Here is a 24,849-nt window from a genome sequence, read left to right as displayed (position 1 = left end):
CATTAATAATGTCCTGACTATACATTGTGATCAGTTGAATGCCACTTTGGTGAATAAAAGTACCAATTTCTTTCCATAAGAGCAAAATCTGTACATTATTACAAAATTTTGTCTGCCAGTGTACATTCCTCAACCCAGCAGCAACCCGTCATATTCTTCCATCAAAGTCCTCAAAGGCAGAATAGTGAGCTTTTCAGCAGGCAAGTAAAAATGTAATAATTTAAATGAATTTGGATGCCACAAATCACTGTGCCACTTTCTGCACATCTGCAACTTCTGTGGAGGAGCTCACACTTGCTCCAAATGCCCTGTCAAAAAATCATCAATAAATAAATTTTTTGAGTACTCCTGTCATCATTCCCGCATTAGCCTAAGATTTGGTTAATAATCCAGAAGTCTTTAACTCAATTCCACAGCTAGTGGCACAACAACTTCCCACCGGCAGCCTCCTTAACTACCAACATCTGAGGAAAGCCATCCAGCAACGGGTTGGTCGTAGCCCAGAACAGAGTCGTCAGCTCTTCAGGTCCTTGAGCTTCAGGAAGCGCAGCCACCCGTTCGCTTTTGCCCAACAACTCTGGGATGCCTGTCGGAAATGGTTGCTGTCAGAGGGAACCCGCAGCACCGTGGATGTCGTCGATCTGGTGGTACTGGAGCAGTTCGTCTCCAAGCTTCCTCGAGGAATGTCAGAGTGGGTCCAGTGCCACTGCCTGGTGTCACTGGAAGAGGCCGTTCAGCTGGCAGAGGACTACATGGCGGCATTTCCAGGAGGCAGCGAAGCAGTGTTTTCTTCTTCTCCCTTTATTCTCTCTTCTCTCTCTCCACCCCCCAGTTCCGGCTCCCCGGAAGAAGGGAGGAACCCCGCCCAAACCCCTCCCCTTGTCCGTCCCTCCTACTCCCCATCTTTCTCTCTGCTCTCCTCCCCAGGTTGGTGAGACCACCCCATGAGTTTGGTCGGAAAGCCTGAGCTGGTCTGTCAGAGCTGTTGGGAAGCCAGGCACTGCCAGGATCAATGTCCGGGGATGGAGATGGGGACACTGATCCAGATCCCTGACATCTCCGCAGGCTGCCCCTGATTGGGCGGAGGCGTATCGAATACCGGTAAAGGTAAAAGGGGATACATATCAAGCTTTGTTGGATTCGGGTTTTTCTCAAACCTTTATCCACTAACACTTGGTGCAAGGTGGGGCATTGGATAAGAATAAACTGGTGAGGTGTGTGCATGGTGACATTCACAAGTATCCAGTGGTTACCATTGAGATACGATTCAGGAGAAAATGGCATAGAGTTGAGGCCGCAGTTAAATTCTGCCTCACCTATCCACTAAATCTGGGCACCAATTGGCCTGGTTTTAAAAACTTATTGAGGGTAATGTGTGTGGATGGGTCCTGCAAAGTGGTGTCGTGGTGTGTGATGTGCGATGCTATGGCTGAAGAGGCGGTGCCAGGGCCGTCAATGTCTGCTCCGCATCATGATGACACAGATGAGGGAATTCCCATACTCAGGAGCTCCCCTGAGGGGGATTTCCCACTGGAGCAGTCACGTGATGAGCCCCTCAAGCACGCCTTTGATCAAGTGAAAGTAATTGATGGTCAACAGCTCCAGCTTAATGTTGCGCTCACATATCCATACTTTTCTATTATTAAAGAGCAGTTGTATCAAGTGATGCAGGACACTCAGACCAAAGAGAATACAACTCAGCTATTAGTACCAAAGAGTCATCGGGAAACACTGTTCCAGGCAGCTCACAATAGCCCAATGGCTGGTCACTTATGTAACGAAAAGACTTTGAATCATATAATGGCCCATTTCTTTTGGCCGGGCATTCATCGCGACGTACGCAAATGGTGTGCGGCGTGCTGTGAATATCAGTTGGTGAATCCACCGTCCACCCCAAAAGCACAATTGCGCCCTCTGCCATTGATCGAGGTCCCCTTTGAGAGAATTACCATGGACCTCGTCGGGCCATTAGAGTGGACTGCATGCGGGCATCGCTTTGTATTAGTTCTGGTAGACTATGCAATGCGATGTCCGGAAGCAGTGCCTCTATGCAACATCTCAGCACGTAGTGTTATGGAGGCACACTTCTAAATTATCTCCCGAGTGGAGATTCCAAAGGAAATCCTCACTGATCAAGGCACAACATTCCAGTCACATGCACTATATGAACTGTACAAATTATTAGGCATTAAATCGATTCGCACCAGCAATTATCTCCCACAAACAAACGGGTTGGTCGAACGATTTAATAAGCCTTGAAAATATGATTTGCAAGTTCGTACACGAAGATGCTAAAACTAGGGATAAGTGGCTCGAACCCCTGATGTTTGCAGTATGAGAGGTCCCGCAAGCCTCCAAAGGGTTTTCTCCATTTGAGCTACTGTATGCTTGCTCGACATCATATTGGAAGCTTGGGAGGAAAGACCTTCGAATAACAAAAACCAAATTCAATATGTTATTGACCTTAGAGCAGAACTCTACACTTTGGGGCAGGAAACACAGGAGAATTTTCTCCAAGCGCAAGAACTTCAACGCTGACTGTACAACAGGGGCACTCGACTACGCGAATTCGCACAGGGAGATAAGTGCTTGTATTGCTGCCCACATCGAGCTCCAAATTACTCGCCAAGTGGCAAGGAAACTTTGAGGTCACACGACGAGTTGGAGATCTCGATTATGAGGTTAGGCGAACAGATAGGGGAGGGGCACGTCAAATCTACCACCTCAACCTCCTCAAACCATGGAGGAAGGCAGTGCCTGTAGCCTTGGTGGAGCTCGGGCCGGAGGTGACTCCCAAACCAAATTAATTCACCCTGGTCCCTTGTGGAGACCACCTCTCAATGTCACAGCTTACAGACATTGCCCGGTTGCAAGCGGAATTCGTGGATGTGCTCTCGCAGGGGGTGGGAGGGGAGGAATGGCCAGTGCTGTTTATTAGTTGCAAGCTCACCTTCAGGGAGACAAATTACAGTACCATCGAGAAGGAGTGTCTTGCGATTAAGTGGGCTGTTCTTACCCTCCACTACTACCTGCTAGGGCAGGCCTTCACCATTTGTTCCGATCACGCTCCTCTGCAATGGCTCCACCGCATGAAGGATACTAACGCGTGGATCAACCATTGGTATCTGGCTCTTCAGCCCTTTAAATTCGAGGTGGTCCACAGACTGGGGGCGCAGATGGTTGTGGATGACTTTCTCTCCAGAAATGGGGGAGGAGTGGGCAGGCCGGATGTTGCCCCAGCCTGAGTCGGCGGTGGGGGTATGTGGCATGGGGGGGTGTGGTCATGTGTCTATCTGTGGAGAGGGAAAGCTGTAAGGCTCGTCACCTGGGTTGTAATTTAACACCTGTCTCTCATTATAGTGATGGTGGAGGGAAACATGATAAGGCAAGCCAGAGCATCAGAGAGTGGCAGAGGAAACTGGTGTCTGAGTAACTGGCAGTACATCAAGAGACTGCATATGTTCAGTTCTTTGGGATACTGAAAGCCCTGTTTGAGTTGGCTACTGAGAGCTGTTTTGTGTTGCCCATCTGTGTGGAGAAAATAAATACTTACCTCAACTTTTCACTGTCTCCTGACTCCTCTCTTGCCCATGAACTAAGATCCTTCACAATCGACATTACTTCAGCATTCAAAATCATGCCCCTGTACCACGATTTCTGGTACCTCTTCAGTGTCCACTGGATCGAAAAATTTTACTTTGCCGTCCACCTCACTTTCGGCTGCAAAAGCAGCCCTAAGATATTCAATATGCTATCTGAAGTGATCTGCTGGATTTTGTCTAATAACCACTCTGTGCCTTACCTCATTCATCTGCTCAATGATTTCATCACCGTCTCGCCTCACAATTACCCCCAAGCTCTCCATCCCACTGTAGTTACAAAGGTACTCTCCGACTTAGGAATTCCCATAGCACAAGAGAAATCCATCCACTTCCATTGAATTTCTAGGCATCCAACTCAATACAGCTAAATTTTTCACTTCTCTTCCCAAACAAAAGATCGATAGGATTATTTCAATCACTTCAAACATCCTATCAAACCAAAGTTGCTCAAAGCATAATCTCCTCTCCCTCCTCGGCCATCTAAACTTCGCCGTGCGCATCATTCCCCAAGGCCACCCATTCATCTCACATCTTCTCTCTCTAGCCTCTTACGTTAACTCCTTTAATGACATCATGGTCCTGGACCAAGCATGCCAGGCAGACTTAAAACTATGGCTAACTTTTCTTAGCCACTGGAATGGCATTTCCTTCTATGATGATTTCATTTCCTCCCCCAACAATATCCAATTGTACACTGATGCAGCTCCATCCATCGGATTCAGAGGCTACTACCAGGGCCGATGGTTTGCATCCACCTGGCCCCGCAATCTGATCAAACACCCCCCCCCCCCCCCACACACACACACACACTGCATCTTCCGCCCTGTTCGAACTGTATCCCATCGTAGTAGCAGCCTCCCACTGGGGATCGGAATGAACATCTAAAAGCATCTAAGTACATTGTGACAACCAAGCCACCGTCCAGTGCATTAACAAAGGCAGACCCCATTCACCAGAACTGTTGTCTTTTCTTAGGTGCCTAATTTGGTTCTCCATCCGTAACCAATTCACAATTAAAGCAGAACACATTCCAGGCTCAAAGAACCAGATTGCTGACTCCCTTTCTTGTTTTTTCTTTCAGAAATTCAAAGCCTTGGCCCCAGAAGCAAACCCAACACCAACCCGAGTTCCTCCCTGTTCAGAACAGAAATTCCTTTAAACTATCCTCTCAGACTCCTCCACCTCGCTTCCATGGATTCCATTCTTCAAGCCGTTTCCCCCCAAACACTACAAACATACCAGACAGCTTGAAAATGATTCATAAACTTCCACCTAATTTATAATTTTTATAAATTAATTTTATAAAATAATGTAATTTTTATCTTACTCCCATCCAGCCCTTCCAATCGCTAGCACACTATCTATATTACAGAGGATCCCAAACCAAAACCTCTCTAGATCCCCTCTTCGTTGATGACAAAAATCAAGCAGCTTCCCGATTCTGGTTCCAAAAACACCTCAAATCCTTCCTGATCAAATCTGGCATCTCAGATACACTGTACTCAAGCCATTCCCAGTTACACCTCCCAGTCTCCTATCCCCAAGCGGATCCTAGTGCAAAGCTGCATCCGCTAGCAGCCTCGCTCGTTCTATAATTTTTTGGCACCTCTGCCCACCTCACTCAGGGCTCAGCAAGCACTCCAATCCCCCCCCCACCCCCCCACCCCCAAATTAATTTAATAATTTCACGCTCTTTTTTGTGGGGTATAAGAGGCATAGTAAAATATTTCATCTCTTCTCGAACACAAAAGGCTCCGTAGAAAATTGCTTGCTGTCCTGTTTTCTTTGGGGGGCATTCGAGCTTATTCGAGTCTCGAGCCTCAAGCCCCCTTCATCAGGACCGCGAGCCACACGTTTACACTATCCTCAACGCAGGATTACATTAACTTGCGAACTACTGAAATGGAGTTTCAAGTAACAAGGTTTGGGAGGAGCAAGTTAATTTAATCTGACCAATCACACTGCCAGAGTAAGCGTATATAAACTGCTGCTTACCTCTATGTGACATCGAGTCTTCCTGCATCCCTCCACCTCCCCTTCTCCTCCTATCTATTCATCAATAACTAATCTAAGTCCGGGGGTGTATTCGAGCTCAGGTCGAGTCTTGAGCCTCGAGACCCTTCGCCCAGGACCATGAGCCACACACGTTTACACTTTCCTCAATGCAGGATTACATTAACTTGCAAACTACTGAACAACTGTTCTCATTGTAGGATCTAAGATGCAAAAGCCATTAAGTGAAACCATAGACAATTCTATATTGCTAGCTACAGTTTATTTGTACGTGAAGTTTTATGAGAAAAATCCAGTGTAAGTACATGATTGTTGGACATTCAAGTATAGAGCCTTCAGAATAAATTGAGGTCAGAATCCATGACGTTTTCAGAATAGTTTAATCCAGCACTGCTTTTTGCCTCAAACACCAGAGTAGCCAGATGTGATTTTTATATTGCTGGATTTGCTGTTAATTAAATTCTGCTCCAATAATGACACTAGGGCTGCCCCCGACCAATGAATTTCCTAGTTGACTAGTAGGAGTTAATTTAAGCCATTAGTCGACTAGTTGCATGTTAATGATATTAATTTAATTACCTGAATATATGTTTTTTTGTTTGTTTGTTTGTTTGTTTTTTTCAAGAAAATGGTTTAAGTTCCAGGGCTGAGAACATTTTTTAAAAGTAACATTCTAACACTGTTCTACATTACAGAGAAATACTAAACCGTAATAATGATCCTTTAACATATAAATTTTACAAGCACATGCACGAAGCCAGCCGCAGGGACACCGGCAAAAGCTGTAATGATTCTGAATGTGTCAGAAAAACCAGCAAGGAGACTGTCTGAATATTTTGTTCATTTATAGAGAGAAATGCACATTAGGGTTGTGCCAACAGACGATGATCTCGGGGATCGACGATGGTCAGAGTGATCGCCAATAGCTGATGCCATTGACGATGTTAAGACGATATTTGGCTCGTTTTCCCATGTATTAAATTATTATTATTATTATTATTATTATTATTATTATTATTAGGCTATTATTATCAGATTAATATTAAAAATAATTTGCCCGTAGACACACAGACACGCGCTTGAAGAAACACTTTATTATATTATTAAGAACAGATGACAGAAAAGCTGTACATGTGCATGTATGACGCGCTGATACGGAGGCGTGCAGTCTTGTGGAACAAGCGCATCTGAAAGGTTCTCACTCTTTGTTTCTGTCTTCCGATTTTTATTTATTTATTTATTTATTTATTTATTTATTTATTTATTTTTTTTTGCAAGAACAGTATCGTCTATGAGTGCTGCAAATGACCTCAGACATCTCCAGCTCAGTAGGGGCTTTGAGTTCAGTTCACTTTATTTCCACAGAGCAGTTCATTGAAACCAACTCTGCAGCCTATACAGCTGTGATTAAAACATAAAATAATACAAAAACACGTTCACCTCGAACCATGATTTATATTTCAGTGATTATTATCATCATTATAATTATTATTTTTACATTTATAATTGTTTTTATGTCTTCATTTGTGTAAGTAATTTTCCGCCATGATGTTTAGACGGATACTGACCGTAAATGGAAAGGTGTGTGTGTGTATGTATATATATATATATATAATTCTTTTATCAATTCATTATTTTAATAGCTTTTTCATTTCGTTTGGAGTGCAATTTGAATTTAGAAATTTAAGTTCTTTGTTTTTTAAATAAATTAATTTAATTTTCAATGCAAAATTACTAAAGCAATATATTCACCGATCCCTCAGCCCAGGGGTTGCCGATGTAACTGGATATTGCAATGTATATATAGATAGATGATAGATGGATAGATGGATGAATAGATGGATAGATATCGTGAAGGAGGGAACAAAACGAATTTATTCACACACATGATGTATTTTCCCGGATAACGAAATACCGACTGGTAGAGAATGCACAGATGAAGTAGGTTCTTTGCCAGAGAGATGTTGACAACTGTTGTAAAAGCATCTTTCAAAAAGTTGAACAACACACATTTTAATTGCACTTATTTTATTTTTTTTCCAGTTTCATTTGAATTTTTAGTTAAAATAAATAAAAAATAAAGTTCTAAGTTTGAAATCAAGGTGTCTTGTTTTATTGTGTAGGCTTTACCCTAACCCTGCTTAACGAAAATTACCCCATAGTTCCACCTAGCGTCCAACCAGCGCTAATACCTGTGTTCGTCGTTTTTATGTGGAGTTTTTTCTGCGACCAACCGACCAATCAAAACTTGGTCAACCAAGACTCTTCTCATCGACAAACCTTTGGTCGACTATCAGGGGGCAGCCCTAAATGACACACAAGACACCATGTCTGTAAAACTCTGCTCTGGGTTTGTCAAAATGCAACTTTGTGGATTTTATTATTATCTCAAGTCCAAGCAACTGCCAGCTTCTTTTACACACACACACACACATACATAAATATGTCACATATTGTCAAAACAGATAGATACTTTTACCTGTTTATAAGCATACACACACAGCTTTGACAGTCATTTCCCTACCATTATCAGTATTACTGCTGTCCACTCTGGAAGAATTAAACTAAAAACCATCGAATGATTCCCTACGGGTTTTGATATAACTTCTGGCTCAACCGATGGAGTGAGTTTGGGGCAGGTCAGTGGCAGATGGGGGGAGTATTCGGGAAAGCTGTTAGAAAATAATTTTTGTTTTTATAATTCGGTTGGTGGCGCTAGTGGCGCAGAAATTACACACTTCAGTTTTAAAGCTAAAACAGCTCATGGACAGACTGGTCTCGTCTTAGCTGTATGGGCATTGATTTAAGTTGATTGAAGTCCAGCTGGTCATGGTGACAGGGTTGATAATGACTAAATAGGATGAAAAATATTGTTTAATTCTGCATGAAGCATTGCATAAAACACGAAGTTGAAAAAGACGAAGTTGTTTTTACAAAGTGGTCTGGCAGGTGACCGCTTTTTTCCAGAAATAAAATGGCCAAAACTGCAATGTTGACTCTTAAAACAGGAACAGAGAAAGACATTAAATTATGACAGAGAAGAAGAAGTAGAAGAAGAAGAAAAACCCCAAACATATACACATGCATACATAAACATAGAAGGTGGCACAGGACTACAATGTTGTGTTCTGTTTGAACTAAATTAAATGAATGTAAAAAGGAACATTGCAGTTTTACATAACCTTCCAACATGTTTAAGGGTCCGCCTCCACACACCTGGTTATACACCAGCTCAGCTAAGATTATTCCACAATGTCTCTGACATATTATTACTTCATCAGAGAAAAATAACTGTAATAATTTAAATTAAATGGATAAAGTTCGGCCCAATTAAAGCTAGAGAGAATTTTGCAGTTCTACTCTCCTGCTGTCATTCACTTTTTTTTTTTTTTTTTTTTTTTTTTTTTGCATTTGTCCTTTTTTCTCTCTCTATCTTACATCTCTGACTGTTACCAGAGAGAATTTTACCATTTTGCTTCTGTCTTCCATATTTTCCCTTGTACAGCTCCATAAGTGAACATGTTTTGTTATTAGTTTATTTAACCGTAAAGAAGGTTGAACTGATGTTTTATTCATGAATACAAATAATTTCCTCTGAGAGTTTCTTAAGCAGCATAATCTGGTTATTTCTCTAATTGCCTTATATAAGGTATGCTCATAATTATGTATCTCATCCTCCACATTTCCATATTTTGAGGATTGATCAAAGTGAAATTAGTATCTTTGAATGAATGCTTGAAAAAGCATTTTTATTTCTGTTTTTCTACAATGTTTGTTGTACTTTGTTGTAATAAAAAATATATTTGTTGGGTGAAGGGAGGAGAAAAAGCAATAAAAATAAAATCCATAATTGGCTTTAGCAGAAATATAGAGGCCTCTTAGGTTTTTATATTTTTATGAGCACACTTTTGGCATCTATTGTGCTCTATGCTTTACACAAGCAGATTAGTCCACATGACAATATCCCACATATTATTTGCATTTTGCCATTAATCCCACAATACAGGTTCCCATGTTGTGACAAATTTGTATCTTTAGAAATGAATCACAAAATTTTTCAGTTACTTTGCGTATCCTTGGTTCTCTGAAAGAAGGGAACATGGCGCTGCATCAGAAGCCGATGCTATGGGAGAATCCGTCCGGGGGTGGGACTCTGAAACCCTATTCCATCACTCCAATTTGATTGGCTGGTGAAGCTTTGGACTCCACTGATGCAACGTCATCATGAACATAGAAGCGGAAGCCAGGTTCACATTTTTAGGATTTTCTAATTGAAGGGAAGGAGACTGTAACAGCGAAAATTCAGTAGCTGTGGCACACCTAAGGACCATCTCGTTCCTTCCTTTGTGTAATCCAAGGTTACACAAAGTAACTGAGACGTTCTTTTTCAATAAGGTAACTTCGATGCTGTGTCAGAAGCTGACGTCTTCCAGATGTTATTTGGTGGTCAGAAGCATTGCTGTAGCCACACTTGAGAAATAGGAAGGGAGGTGGAACAATAAACCAATGGTTCGATGCCAAAACAGAGACACTAGCCATGCTGAGTAGTGGAGCAATATGTCAACTAGGACTGCACCGATCGATCGGCCACCAATCTAAATCGGCCGATCTTCATCTTAAATTTGTGATCAGCGATCGGCCGATCATGCCTACATTCAAGGCCTATCTTTTTTTTCATTGTTGAGTGCACAAAATCACACAAACACTGCTACCCTAATGAAGCATGACACTGCGGCCACTGGAGGGTGAGTTATTGGCAAATAACTAAGCATTCACAAATTTACACTTTAGACATGCTCTAATTCAGATGAATGTGCTGGTTTGTTTTAAAAATGTGTATGAATTAAGTGTATAAATATTAAGGTGCCTATTTTCAAGAGTCGTTGCAGTAGTAATTCTGACTTGCTGTACTGTTAGACACGGAGAGAACAAAGATGGTGCAAACAGATGTAAAAAATTAAACAACATATGAAGATGCAAATCTGAGTATACTTGATGTAATGTGAATCACGAAAGTCAGATGGTGTGGAGTGATAGGGAGAGATTGAGCAATTATGCGCTCTTTAAGTATAACTTTCCAACATGCGTGCTCACCTCTTTAGGTGCTTTCAATCTCTCATCAGTCACTCATCCCAGCACTATTTTGTGAGAGATATGTCACGCCACCACTAATAACATTTAAAGGCTTAGTTCACCCCAAAATTAAAATTTTCCTATTATTTATATCCCAGATGTACTCAAATGAAGATTTTTAGAAGAATATCTCAGGTCTGTAGGTCCATACAATGCAAGTGGTGACCAGGGCCCATTTGCAAGATACCCCTTAAGTTAAGAAAACCCTCAGTTGTAATTGTATTGTCATTATAAGTGTTTTGTCATTAAGGGTTTTCTTAAGGGCTTTCTAGCAATTGGCAGCAGGCCTTTGCAGTTCTAAAAAGCATATAAAGGCAGCATAAACATAATCCATCAGACTCCAGTGGGTTAATCAATGTCTTCTGAAGTGATCCAGTTAGTTTTGAGTGAGAACTGACCAAAATGTAACTCCTTTTTCACTGTACATCTTGACAGCAGTCTCCTTGGTGATCATGATCTCAAGCTCGATTACACTTCCTATAGTGCCAACTAGGGCTCTGCCCATGCGCCAAGCATTAGGAAGTGTAATTGAGCTTGAAATCATGATCATGCCCAGAGAACGTAATGCCAAGATGTCCAGTAAAAAATGTGTTACATTTTGGTCTGTTCTCACACAAAACAAACTGGATCACTTCAGAAGACATTGATTAAACTACTGGAGTCTGATGGATTACTTTTTGATGATCTGTGCTCAGCAGAAAAAAAAGAAAGTCATACACATCTGGGATGGCATGAGGGTGAGTAAATGATAAGAGAATTTTCATTTTTGGGTTAACTATCCCTTTAACCTTCAATATTGGCACTGTGTTGTCACGCAGTGACTTAACCATTAGTGATTTGGGTTACAATAAAATGCCAAAGACTTTGAACAAATAATTGATACTAATGATTTCTCACTGGAGCAGTTTTGGAGCTTGTAATAGATATATTTATCTTATTATTGAATGTATATCTGCTGTGTGTGATGCTCTCTTGGTGTTTAATGGTTTCCAGTATGTCACAACAACATTCTATAGTGAAAACAGAACCATTCGTCTTCTTCTTCTTCTTCTTTCGGCTGCTCCCGTTAAGGGGTCGCCACCATCTGTGATCTGCATATTTGATTTGTCACAGGTTTTTAAGCCGGATGCCCTTCCTTATGCCACCCCCAGTGGCTGAGGGACACTCACTCACACCTACGGGGCAATTTAGAGTTTCCAATTCACTTAACCTGCATGTTTTTGGACTTGTGGGTAAAACCGGAGCACCTGGAGGAAACATCTTGGTTACTGATGTAACTTCTGTTCCCTGATGGAGGGAACGAGACATTGTGTCGATGTAGTGACACTAGGGGTTCGATCTTGAGAGCCCCAATCACCTTTGCTTAAAATAGAAAAGGCCAATGAAAATTGGTGAGTGGAATTTGCATGCCACTCTCCGCCCCAGACATACGGGTATAAAAGGAGATGGCATGCATCACTCATTCAGATTTATGCTGAGGAGCCGATAGAGAGTCCCGGCCATATCAGCGGCTGGTTCAGCGCCGCAGCAGGAGGGACACAACGTCTCGTTCCCTCCATCAGGGAACAGAGGTTACATAAGTAACCAAGACGTTCCCTGTCTGTCACTCACTCGATGTTGTGTCGATGTAGTGAAACTAAGGGTTCCTATAGGAAACACCACAGGCGCTGAACCGTGTCACGAGGCATGCAGCGAGCGCTCAACCATGTCGTGACCTTCCAGCGAGTTAGGTAAGGCGTCTCCCTAGTCCCGTTAAGGGGGGAGAGGGCACTTACTCAAGTAGGCTACCGGCGGTGCCTTTCTTAATTTGCTGTTAAGCAATCTCCCACCAAGCACTTTCTAGAATAGCACTGGGAAGTGCTCTTCCCTCTCCAGGAAAGAGAGCATTATGGAGACCACATCCTGCCGGAGGGAGGTTAACATGTGGAGCATACCTCACATGGACTTACCAACAGGGAAGTACACATATGGAATGATACCACAGGAGGACCATATCTACAGAGAGGGTACGCAGCACAGTGGCCGAGACAGAGAAAGCTCTGACGAGGGGAAACACAGGTTTCACCTAAGGGGGAAACCGAACAATGGAAACTCAGCATTCGGGATTACCAAAGGAAAATCACCACACATGGAGCATGGAGCCCAAGCACACGGGCTCACCTGAAAAGGGGAATACCACGAGTATTGGGCCTGGTGGTGTTACTCCTCCGCCGAGTTCGTCACCGGACAGTGCTAAAGAATTAAAGAGGCATCTGGAGTTCACCAGTACAGGGAACTGTTGTGGAAAAAAAGCACACATTATCATCTTTGAAAAAAGGGGAAAGGCGCAATGCAAGCGGTACACCTAACCGGCCGCCCGGTCTACCTGCTATTACCACGTAACACTCGGGTCAAAACCAGGTCTATGCGTAGGTTATAAAACCTCGCAAAGATATTGGGCGTAGCCCAACCTGCAGCTCTGCATATGTCTGCTAGAGAGGCCCCCCTTGCCAGTGCCCAGGAGGACGCAACGCCTCTAGTGGAGTGCGCCCGGACTCCCAAGGGGCACGGCAAGTCATGAGACTGGTATGCAAGAGAAATGGCATCCAAAATCCAATGGGCCAACCTCTGCTTGGAGACAGCTTTCCCCTTCTGCTGTCCTCTAAAACAGACAAAGAGCTGCTCCGACCATCTAAAGCTCTGCGTCCGGTCCAGATAGATGTGCAGGGTGAGAACTGGACACAGCAACGTCAAGGCTGGGTCTTCCTCCTCTGAAGGGAGCGCTTGGGGTGGTGGGAACTTTGGGCACGTAACCAGGCCGGGGTCTCAAGATCACGTGAGAGTGTGCCGGCCCGAACTCCAGGCATTCGCTGGTAACAGAGAGCGCCTGCAGGTCCCCCACCCTCTTGATGGAAGTGAGTGTCACCAGGAGGGCCATCTTCAGAGACAGAGTGCTAAGCTCGGCCTGCTCCAGGGGCTCAAACGGGGCTCTCTGTAGGACGGGTAGGACCACAGAGAGATCCCAAGAGGGGATCAGGCGCGGACTAGGAGGATTCAATCTCCTCGTGCCTTTGAGGAACCTTTCGATCAGGTCGTGCTGTCGAGAGGGATTGCCATCCAGTGTATCGTGGTGAGCTGCTATGGCAGCCATGTAAACTTTCAGGGTAGAGGGAGACAGTCATCTCTCCAGCCCTTCCTGAAGAAAAGACAGTACAGACCCGAAGGTGCATATCTGTGGGTCTTCCCCACGGGAAGAACACCAGTTAGCAAAAAGACGCCACTTCAAGGCATACAGCCGCCTCATAAAGTGGGCCCTGGCCTGAGTGATCGTGTCTACCACTGCTGGCAGAAGACCTTCTAGGTCTTCCGTGTCCCATCCAGGAGCCAGATGTGGACATTCCAGAGGTCCAGCCACAGGTGCTGGAGCATGCCTTGCCCCTGAGTGAGAAGGTCCTGCCTCAGGGGAATGCGCCAAGTAAGTGCTACTGTCAGGAGCATCAGATCCAAGAACCAAGTCTGGTTGGGAGAGTATGGTGCAACAAACAGGACTTCTGCTCGTCTTCCCTGACTTTGCGCAGAGTCTGTGCAATGAGGCTCACAGGAGGAAACGCATACTTGCGTAGCCCCTGAGGCCAGCTCTGTGCCAAGGCATCCATGCCGAGGGGGGCCTTGGACAGGGAGTACCACAGGTCTACCTGTGCCTCTCCGAATATCTCCCAAATCAGCTGGACTATGTGGGGGTGGAGTCTCCACTCCCCGCGGAGCATTACCTGCTGTGAGAGCGCATCCGCTGCACGGTTGAGGGCGCCCGGAAGGTGAGTGGCTCACAGAGACTTTAAGGTCTGCTGACTCCAAAGGAGGAGGCAGCAGGTGAGTTGCGACATGCGACGCAAGCATACGCCGCCTTGGCAGTTTATGTACGCTACGGTCACTGTGTTGTCGGTTCAGACCAGCACATGCTTGCCCTGAATCAACGGCCGGAGCCTCCTCAGGGCCAGTGATACTGCCAGCAACTCTAAGCAGTCGATGTGCCATTGGAGACGGGGCCCCATCCAGAGCCCTGACACTGCCTGCCCATTGCACACGGCACCCCAGCCCGAGTTCGAGGTGTCCGTCGTGACCATGACGCACCTTGAGACCTGCTCTACGGCAACACCTGCCTGTATAAATGCCAGGTCCGACCAAGGGCTGAAAGTCTGTCAGCATTGTGGCGCGATGGTCAAACACTGGGTACCGTGGCGTCATGCCCACCTCGGGTAGCCAGTCTGTAGCCAGTGCTGAAGCGGTCTCATATGCATCAACCCGAGGGGAAGAACCACCGCCAAGGATGCCATATGCCCCAGGATCCTCTGAAATTGTTTCACTGGCACCGCTACCTTCTGCCTGAGTCCAATTTCTGGCTAGAAGCAGATGGGGTGAGGGACCTCGGTGGCCTGAAGGAGGCTGGGTCGCGCCGCGGCAGGATGTATTTAATTGCCTCGGTGTGCTTTCTCACCGTTGAGAATTGATGGGCGAAATCCTCGTCGGTATCGCCAAAAAGCCCCCCTTGGGAGATGGGCGCATCAAGAAAGCGGACTTTCGCTGTGTCACGCATCTCCACAAGGTTGAGCCACAGGTGCCGCTCTTGGACCACAAGCATGGACATTGTCCGCCCCAGGGTGTGCACCGTGACCTTCGTCGCATGTAAGGCGAGGTTGCAGTGCACAGTTCCTGCATCAGCCCTGGGTCGGTCCTACCCTCGTGCAGGTCTTTTAGCGCTTTGGCCTGTGGACCTGCAGGATGGCTATGGTGTGCAGTGCGGAAGCGGTCTGACCGACGGCCTTGTAAGCCTTCGTCATTAAAGAGGAAGATAACTTACAGGCCTTGGAAGGGAGCCTTGGTCGGTCGCGCCTGGTGGCTGCGCCCTGCGGGCATAAATGCACCGCTATGGCGCGGTCTACCTGGGGAAGCTCGACATATCCCTTAGCCGCTCCGCCATCAAGGGTAGTCAGAGTGGACGAGCCTGCGAAGCATGTACAGGCAGTAAAAGGTGCCTTCCACGACTTCGTTAGCTCCTCGTGCATTTCCGGGAAGAAAGGCACCGGGGCGGGGCACGGCCATGAGTTGCACTCCGAGCCCAGAAACCAATCATCCAGCTGCGAATGCTCAGGGCAGGGTGGAGGGTTCCACTTCAGCCCAATGTTCACAGCCACCTGGGCAAGCACGGCTCTCAGCGTCCGCCTCATCCTGTGCTCTACCACCCGTGGGCGGGAGCTCATAAGATTCACCCGCTTCTGATAGCAGAAGCCCACCCTCCGATGCCACGACTGAAAGCCCATCCTCGTCGCGAGCCGTGAACGACACATTAAACCCACACTGAGGCAGACCGCCTGAATCGCTCAACAGCTCGTCCGGACAGAATGAGCGTGCTGGGGATGGGAGGTCCGCGGGGGCTGAGCCGGCAGAAACGCTTCCATGTCCACATCCAGATCGCCTGCGGTATTTGCCAACCCGACCGGCTGAGCGTCAGCCCAGGATGGACCGGGTTGGGGAGCAGCTGCGGTGGCTCCTTGCTTCATGAAGAAGGAAGTGAGCCGCGACCGCAACGTTCTCATGGGCATGTTCTCGCAATGAGAACATAACCCTTCCACGAAAGTCGCCTCGGCGTGCTGGCACCCCAGACACTTGAGGCAGATTTCATGGGTATCCGGAGGTGAGAGATAACGGCCACATCCAGTAGCGCAAACGCGAAACGATATCTTTAAAAAGACGGCAAGCGTTTGCGTGAGCTCTTTTAGAAGGAAATATACTCTTTCTAATATACTGCCGAAGCGCCCAGGGGAAACACAGCACTCAACCGTGTGAGGTTGACCGCTGATATGCGCCATAAGAATCCAGCAGTGTAGCAAAGGGTGAGAGGATGAACACACAAGCATTCGGCTCTGAAGAAAAAATCTGAATGAGTGATGCACGCCATCTCCTTTTATACCCGTATGTCCGGGGCGGAGAGTGGCATGCAAATTCTACTCGCCAGTTTTCATTGGCCTTTTCTATTTTAAGCAATGGTGATTGGGGCTCTCAAGATTGAACCCCTAGTGTCACTACATCGACACAACGTCAAGTGATTGACAGACAGGGAACCCATGTTAGCATTCTCAATTAATGTAAATTGAATGTAATTTCATAGTGTGGGGCATAAACAAATAACTGTAGCATATAAATTGTAAAAGTGTAGCAAAGGGCACTTTAAAAAGAAAAATCGGTGATTAGATTGGTATTGGCCGATCTCAGTGTTAAAATAAAAAAAATAAAAAAAAAGAGTTGTATTGGCCTCACATTTCCTGAACGGTGGACCACTAATCTCAACACATATTCCCAGTTAGCAGTAAGGAGGGGGAGAGGATTGATCGCCTGGCCAAGGGATTTAGCACAATGATACTAGCCAACAGATTAGTGAAACATTGCACACAGGCTCTTATTCACACCAGTGGGAATAGAGAGACCATAGCATTTAATATAACACCCATATTAACCATTTTAATTGATTAGTGATCAACCCTGTTTCTCCATGAATATGTGGAAGGAGAGGAAAAAATACATGCAGGAATCTTGACAAAGGTGTTAGGGGAAGCCCAACCTACAGCCAGATGTCTTCTTAAGACATGCCCTTTGCCCATGCCCATGCTCGATAACTCAAATATAATAATAATAATAATAATAATAATAATAAAAAGCTTATTCTAAGATTGACTGCATGGCTGAGTTAATGTTTTGTCTTACGTTTTTGTGTAATCTTGGCTGTTACACTACAATTGCTAATGATGACTAGCCGAATAAAATTATTTGATGTTCCTGAATCTGGTCACTGATATGCATTACATGGTAAAAATCCACTTATTTTACACACTACTACAGAGAGGAATCTGTATTGTAAAGCTCTTTTTGTGTGCTCGACATTATTCACTACTGGTGGCATGAAGCTGCAGTAACCTAAAATACACACTAGATGTCACTAAATACTCTTCATTTTGCGCCGTTGAAAGTCGTGCAGTGTCTGGCGGAATACCTTTCAGTGCTTGTAGCTTTGAATTTATATCTAATATAGGTATTTATCACCTTGCTTCAAGATTGATAATCACCATAAATTGCTTATTTTTTCCATGACGGATAGCCTAGTCAACCAACCACAACAACCCTAACACACAGTGAAAGTGCGGAAAAAAAAAAAAAAAAAAAAAAAAAAAAAAAAACCTTTCCGTTTCACTCTGGGGCTGAACTGTAATTAATTTAAATAAATATGGAACCTGAAACATATTTATACACAGACGACAAACATTAAGAATAAACTCAATATTACTTTAAACAGTTTAAAAAGTTGTCGTTCATCAGATAAAGGAATGGTAAACGAAGGCAAGTTACACAATTATTTCCATGATCAATATGTACATATTAAATGACTCACAGATTTTAATCCGCACATTTCATGACATCAGAGTTCTGCTATGTGTCTGTATGGCCACACATCTTCAGAGTCAGACATTTGCCCCACCCAAAGAGGATATTCACAGGGAAGCTAGTGAAGGGGCTGAAACTATCCAACCTGAATCACAACTTTTTCCCTGTTCGGGTGTAAAGTCCTGTGCTTGTGTGTATGAAATCACATGGCGTTTTAAGAATGCTGCAAAGATGGCGGTAGCGTCGGTGCTTTGTGGTAACAGAGTGCAGAAAAGTACGTGTTTGGAGGTGCTGGTACGGGAGCGATGGCACGCGGTGCTTGCTAGTTTAAGCGACGAGTTGCTGACGCTCAGCTGCGAGGAGTCCGCGGGAGACACGAGCGTCAACCTGAACGGCATCACCACCAACGGCTCTTACGAGCTCGCGGAACCCACGAACAGTCCTAAATCCGGAATTAGGAATGCTTGCACGGATTCACAAGTGCCCGAAGCGATTGCGAACCGTAAAAGATGTGTGAGAGTTATCAAACAAGAGGTCGGGGGGCTTGGGATCAGCATCAAAGGTGGGAGGGAGAACAAGATGCCTATTCTTATTAGTAAAATTTTCAAGGGTCTGGCTGCGGATCAGACTCAAGCGCTGTATGTGGGGGACGCGATACTGTCCGTGAACGGGATCAATCTGCGGGACGCCACGCACGACGAGGCTGTGCAGGTGCTAAAGAAAGCGGGCAGAGAAGTTGTGCTGGAAGGTAAGGACAGAAGAGCGGAGAGAAAACGTTTCAGTGGGGCTGTGAAGTTTAAGATTGAACATATAGCCGGTGTAGAGGCACCTGTTGGTGAGAACTGAATCAATTCTGCATAAAAAAACATTATATACAGTTCTTATTGTACAGCACTGGAAGGCACGGCAGACTCGTCCTTCACACACATCTGTGGAAGGTCTCCACTAGAGTGAAGGACTTGTTTACTGTACCCTCAAGTGAGGATGAAAGCACTCTTGAGACTGGCAAAGGTTCATATGAAAGTGCTTTTTTTTTCATAAAAAAAAAAATAAAACATCCTGGAGATTTCATATGGACTTTCATAATAGTTGATTTTTTTTATTTTTATTTATTTATTTATTTATTTTATTCCTCTCAAATGATAAAAAGTACTGTAGATAGACACAGATATATGGAGATGGATGGATGGATAGAAAAATGTAGATAGATAGACAGATTGAAGAATGGATTGAGAGAGACATGGATGGATAGAACAGAGAAAAATAGATAGATGGATGGATGGATGGAACAGAGATACAGTTGAAGTCAGAAGTTTACATACACATTAGTTAAATACATTTAAACTCAGTTTTTCACAATTCCTGACATTTAATCATAGAAAACATTCCCTGTCTTAGGTCAGTTAGGATCACTACTTCATTTTAAGAATGTGAAATGTCAGGTCAAAATAATAGCAGAGAGAATTATTTCTTAGAATTATAGAAGCTTTTATTTCTTTCATCACATTACCAGTGGGTCAGAAGTTTACATACACTTTGTTAGTATTTGGTAGCATTGCCTTTAAATTGTTTAACTTAGGTCAAACATTTTGGGTAGCCTTCCACCAGCTTCTCACAATAAGTTGCTGGAATTTTGGCCCATTTCTCCAGACAGAACTGGTGTAACTGAGTCAGGTTTGTAGGCCTCCTTGCTCGCACACACTTTTTCAGTTCTGCCCACAAATTTTCTATCGTATTGAGGTCAGGGCTTTGTGATGGCCACTACAATACCTTGACTTTGTTGTCCTTAAGCCATTTTGCCACAAATTTGGAGGTATGCTTGGGGTTATTGTCAATTTGGAAGACCCATTTGCGACTGAGCTGTAACTTCCTGGCTGATGTCTTGAGATGTTGCTTCAATATATCCACATAATTATCCTTCCTCATGATGCCATTTATTTTGTGAATTGCACCAGTCCCTCCTGTAGCAAAGCACCCCCACAACACTATGCTGCCACCCCCATGCTTCACGGTTGGGGTGGTGTTCTTCGGCTTGCAAGCCTCACCCTTTTTCCTCCAAACATAATGATAGTCAATATGGCCAAACAGTTCAATTTTTGTTTCATTAGACCAGAGGAAATTTCTCCAAAAAGTAAGATCTTTGTCCCCATGTGCACTTGCAAACTGTAGTCTGTTTTTTTATGGCGGTTTTGGAGCAGTTGCTTCTTCCTTTCAGGTTATGTCGATATAGGACTCGTTTTACTGTGGATATAGATACTTGTCTACCTGTTTCCTCCAGCATCTTCACAAGGTCCTTTGCTGTTGTTCTGGGATTGATTTGCACTTTTCACACCAAACTATGTTCACCTCTAGGAGACAGAATGCATCTCCTCCCAGAGTGGTATGATGGCTGCGTGGTCCCATGGTGTATATACTTGCGTACTATTGTTTGTAAAGATGAATGTGGTATCTTCAGGCGTTTGGAAATTGCTCCCAAGGATAAACCAGACTTGTGGATGTCCACAATTTTTTTCTATCTGAGGTCTTGGTTGATTTCTTTTAATTTCCCCATGATGTCAAGCAAAGAGGCACTGAGTTTGAAGGTAGGCCTTAAAATACATCCACAGGTATACCTCCAATTCAGCATACCTCCTATCAGAAGCTAATTGGCTAATTGTCTAAAGGCTTGACCTCATTTTCTGTAATTTAACAAGCTGCTTAAAGGCACAGTTAACTTAGTGTATGTAAACTTCTGAACTACTGGAATCGTGATATTGTCAATTAAAAGTGAAACAATCTGTCTGTAAACAATTGTTGAAAAATTACTTGTGTCATGCACAAAGTAGATGTCCTAAACAACTTGCCAAAACTATAGTTTTCTAATATAAAAAATGTGGAGTGGTTAAAAAATGTGTTTTAATGACTTAAACTAAGTGTATGTAAACTTCTGACTTCAACTGTAGATGGATGGATGGAAAAGACAGACAGATAGATAGAAAATACAGATAGATGGATGATAGATAGATAAATATGTGAGCAATTGCTTTATAACAGCATATAACATAATCTACATAGAAAACATACAGTAATACACAAAAATAAGTATTGCATAGAATTATTCATTTTTATTTGTATGCAAAAGATGCATAATGTTTAATCAGGTAAATCAAGAGATTAATTCCTGAATCCTCTTAAGGAATTTGCTTGGCGTTATCTCTAGTTTTAGCTTTACAAAATATTAAGGTATTTATTGGCAAGTCTCAACCTTTAATATGTAAAATATTCTGTTTTAAGACTATATTCTGTTCTTCTATTTTGTGTTTGTGACCTGTACAGCTCAAATTCCTCAAAAATCAAATCTGCAGTTTATACAAATGCTGTTATACTAGGGAAGTTAGTTGTATCATTGTTTTTGGACCCACTTTATTAACTGTACCACATTTCTATGATATCCACAGATTCTCTACACCCACCTGAGGGTCAGGTTAGACTCTGGGTCACCTTCTGTAAATAATTTAAACTGTGCCTTGTAGTTCAGCCGTGAAGCAGAACAGTGTGCTGCAACTGTTTTGATCACTGCATTTGCACCATTAAAACAGCATAATAAAGACTGACACTCATGACAGAGAGCAGCCCTATCAGATTACTTTGGAAACTCAGCAAGTTAATTGGTTGCTTTAGAGTTTATTCATGAAACTGAGATTTCATAAATATTGCGTGTTGATGATATTTGGCCTTCAGCTCTGTTACAGTTCCACCTCACAGTTTCCCACCTGACTTCTCTGTGACTAAGTGAGCACAGGTGTGCTGTGGTGTTTTGTCATATCATTGAACTGCGTTCTGGCTTCAAATCAGCCTATAGTTATGATGAGCTAATACATGTGTCCATGTTTGTCTAGCAGGATAAAATAAGATCACTTAAAGCACATTATAAAAACACAGGCTTGCTTCTGTTTTTGTATGTCCTTATTTTAATGAAAAGCAAACATGATTTAATGATTTTGTGCTAAATCCTTGCCCTACACTCATCATCTGCTTAGAAAATTTTACGAAACTGAGAGTACCAGTTAGATTCATCATTGCAAATCTTCAAATATAAATTCTTATTTGAAACTAAAACATCTATTAGTTATTAATGTTTAGGTCTTATACTTAATTTAGTGCATAGTGTAGATTTTATAAGCACATACATTTTAGTGACATTTTTCATTATTTTGTTAAACTAATTGCTCAAGAGTGTTTTGCATGTCAAATCAGGGCCTATTAAATTCCCTTCTCCCGTCTTTGGGATTTGGGTTATTTGAATAATTCACTTTGACATTTCTTGCCAGAAATATTTGCATATCCTTTTGCTCTCACAGATTTACTACATCCAACTTGTATTTTTACTCCGTCACTAGACAGATGTATGTATTCATATGTATACCGGTTCCCACCTTTGTGAAGTTGGCCCCCCACCCAATGCAAAACGACTACAAAATAGTCTCAATAGTCTCAATATCTAAAAAATTTGCTGGTTTGTGCTGTAAAATTTTTTGTTTGTGCTGCTTCGGATTTTTAGATATTAAAATAATATTTATAGGTCATTCTGAGGTCACTCAGCCCCCCCACATGCTCCAAATTCACTCCAAATATTCTCGTTTGTTTGTGCTTCGTTTGTGCTGGTTTGTGCCGGTAAAAGTTTTGTTTGTGCTGCTTTGGTTTTTTAAATATTAGACACTGAATTACAGGCGAATTATAAATGCTAATATTTATTGAATACAATACTGACAGAATAAAATAGATCACTTAATGGTCACAAAAATCAAATATAGGTTAGTAGCAGTCTCGGTCATTCTGATTACTATATATTAGGCTACTATATTATATATTTCTAAAATAGGTCTATCTTGTTTTGTGTTTTGTCAGTACGATTTATGAGCAGTGAGCATTTTTTTTCGGCTTTGTCATTTCAGTCTCTTACCAAAATGTTGGATGAAGATGTTTTAATACAACAACAACTCCTTTTATCAATGTTTTTGTAGTCACTATGATGTTTATTAAAAACGTATTGGTGTTCAGACAGCAGCAGCTCAATATTCATCTGGTGTCTGTCGGACTCTTTTTCTGTCACTCACTTTCGCTCAGCTCTGGGCACGAGAACAAAAGTGCAAATCTCCTCGATGTGAACACACTTTTAGAGTCGAATTGTCAAAGACTTTCTGTCAAGACTAATCATCACATCATTTGTTCAATAAACAATTATCTTTACTTCATTCACAGGTCTTTCCTGATTGAACTTTTGATTTATTTACATGGAGTATCATCTGCTACACTTCACTGCCATCACTAGGCGCAAGTGACACTTCTGTTCAAGATGCTCTTGTGGAAATTAGTGTAGAGTTAGTAGAGAAAAAGTCGATATAAATCAAACTACAAAAGTCATTACTAAATCAAATTTCTGGCCAATGTAAGTACAATGTTTTAACACTGTCACTTACAATATTATTTGTTAACTTCAAGAATAATGGTACAACATTCAAGAGAGCTATGATTGTCAATGTTTACTGAACAGAAAACTCATTGCTAATACTAATATATGCTAATTACAGTTGCACATGTGAACCATGTTAGTTTTTTGAATACATTGTGCATCTAGGGGTCAACATTACCAAATTGGTCCTTATATATTATTACTATATTATATTATCCTTATATTCTGACCAATACAGTAATACATGAAAACAAGTTTATACTGAATATTCAATTTTTTGAGTCAGGATTATTTAAGTGGGTAATTATGTTTTGCTTATGCCAGATGCCCAAGAAACCAGCAGTCGACAGAGATTCCATTTTCACAGTCCTGTGTTCATCAAAAGAGGCCATAGTCCAAAATGGCAACATAGCTACTCCTAATCTGGACAGAGTTTAGTAAGCAGCTAGAAAACAAGATCACTGCAAAGGCTCTATACACTTTTGTTAAATTAAATAGACACAACATCTGGACTGCTTTAGGGTTTACTCATGAATGTGATCATGAAACAAATGGCAGTAGTGATGACACAGGGTCCCTTTCACCCAGACCAAAAGATTGCTGGACTTTTGATCTTGAAGTTCCATTTCAGAAATGGATTGAATTCATGCCTGAAATGGTTAAATACAACAAGTTCTCTAAAACACAAAAAAGGAATACACAATTTTGAAGCCTGACATCTGGACATGTGATAAATCATCACATGTTTTTAAGTTTAAGTTTTTAAAGGTCCATTATTTGTGTTAATGGATGTTCGATAGTACACAGTAATTAAATTTCAAAAGTAAAATCATTTTGGCTTAATTCTTAATTCATTGAGTCACGAGTTTCCACACACACACACACACACACACACACACATATATATATATATATATATATATATATATATATTAGTACTAGTCAAATGTTTGAAAACAAGATTTTTTAATGTTTCTGAAAGAAGTCTCTTCTGCTCACCAAGGCTGCATTTATTTGATCAAAAATACAGTAAACAGTAATATTGTGAAATATTATTCCAATGTAAAACAGTTGTTTTCTATCTAAATATATAGTAAACTGTAATTTATTCCTGTGATCAAAGCTGAATTTTCAGCATCATTACTTCAGTCTTCAGTGTCACACGATCCTTCAGAAATCATTCTAATATGCTGATTTGCTGCTCAAGAAACATTCATTATTATTATCATTTTTATT

The 24,849-nt window shown here is 42.7% G+C and overlaps 1 protein-coding gene and 1 long non-coding RNA gene across 2 annotated transcripts in view; one reads left to right on the top strand and one right to left on the bottom strand.

Annotated features, from left to right (window-relative positions):
- The window catches only part of LOC127453441 (uncharacterized), a 32,208-nt gene that overhangs the window by 6,280 nt on the left and 1,079 nt on the right, over window positions 1-24,849 (bottom strand). The gene's annotated exons all lie outside the window — the stretch shown is intronic.
- The window catches only part of LOC127453432 (beta-1-syntrophin-like), a 35,248-nt gene continuing 28,659 nt past the window's right edge, over window positions 18,261-24,849 (top strand). The window contains exon 1 of the mRNA XM_051719760.1: window positions 18,261-18,909. Within this exon, the coding sequence (XP_051575720.1) occupies window positions 18,393-18,909 (517 nt within the window). The 5' untranslated portion in view covers window positions 18,261-18,392. The remainder of the gene's footprint in view (window positions 18,910-24,849) is intronic.

The sequence above is a fragment of the Myxocyprinus asiaticus genome, chromosome 15 (assembly GCF_019703515.2).
Source record: "Myxocyprinus asiaticus isolate MX2 ecotype Aquarium Trade chromosome 15, UBuf_Myxa_2, whole genome shotgun sequence".
In the NCBI taxonomy this organism is placed as follows: Eukaryota; Metazoa; Chordata; class Actinopteri; order Cypriniformes; family Catostomidae; genus Myxocyprinus; species Myxocyprinus asiaticus.
This window is presented reverse-complemented; position numbering and strand designations above follow the sequence as displayed.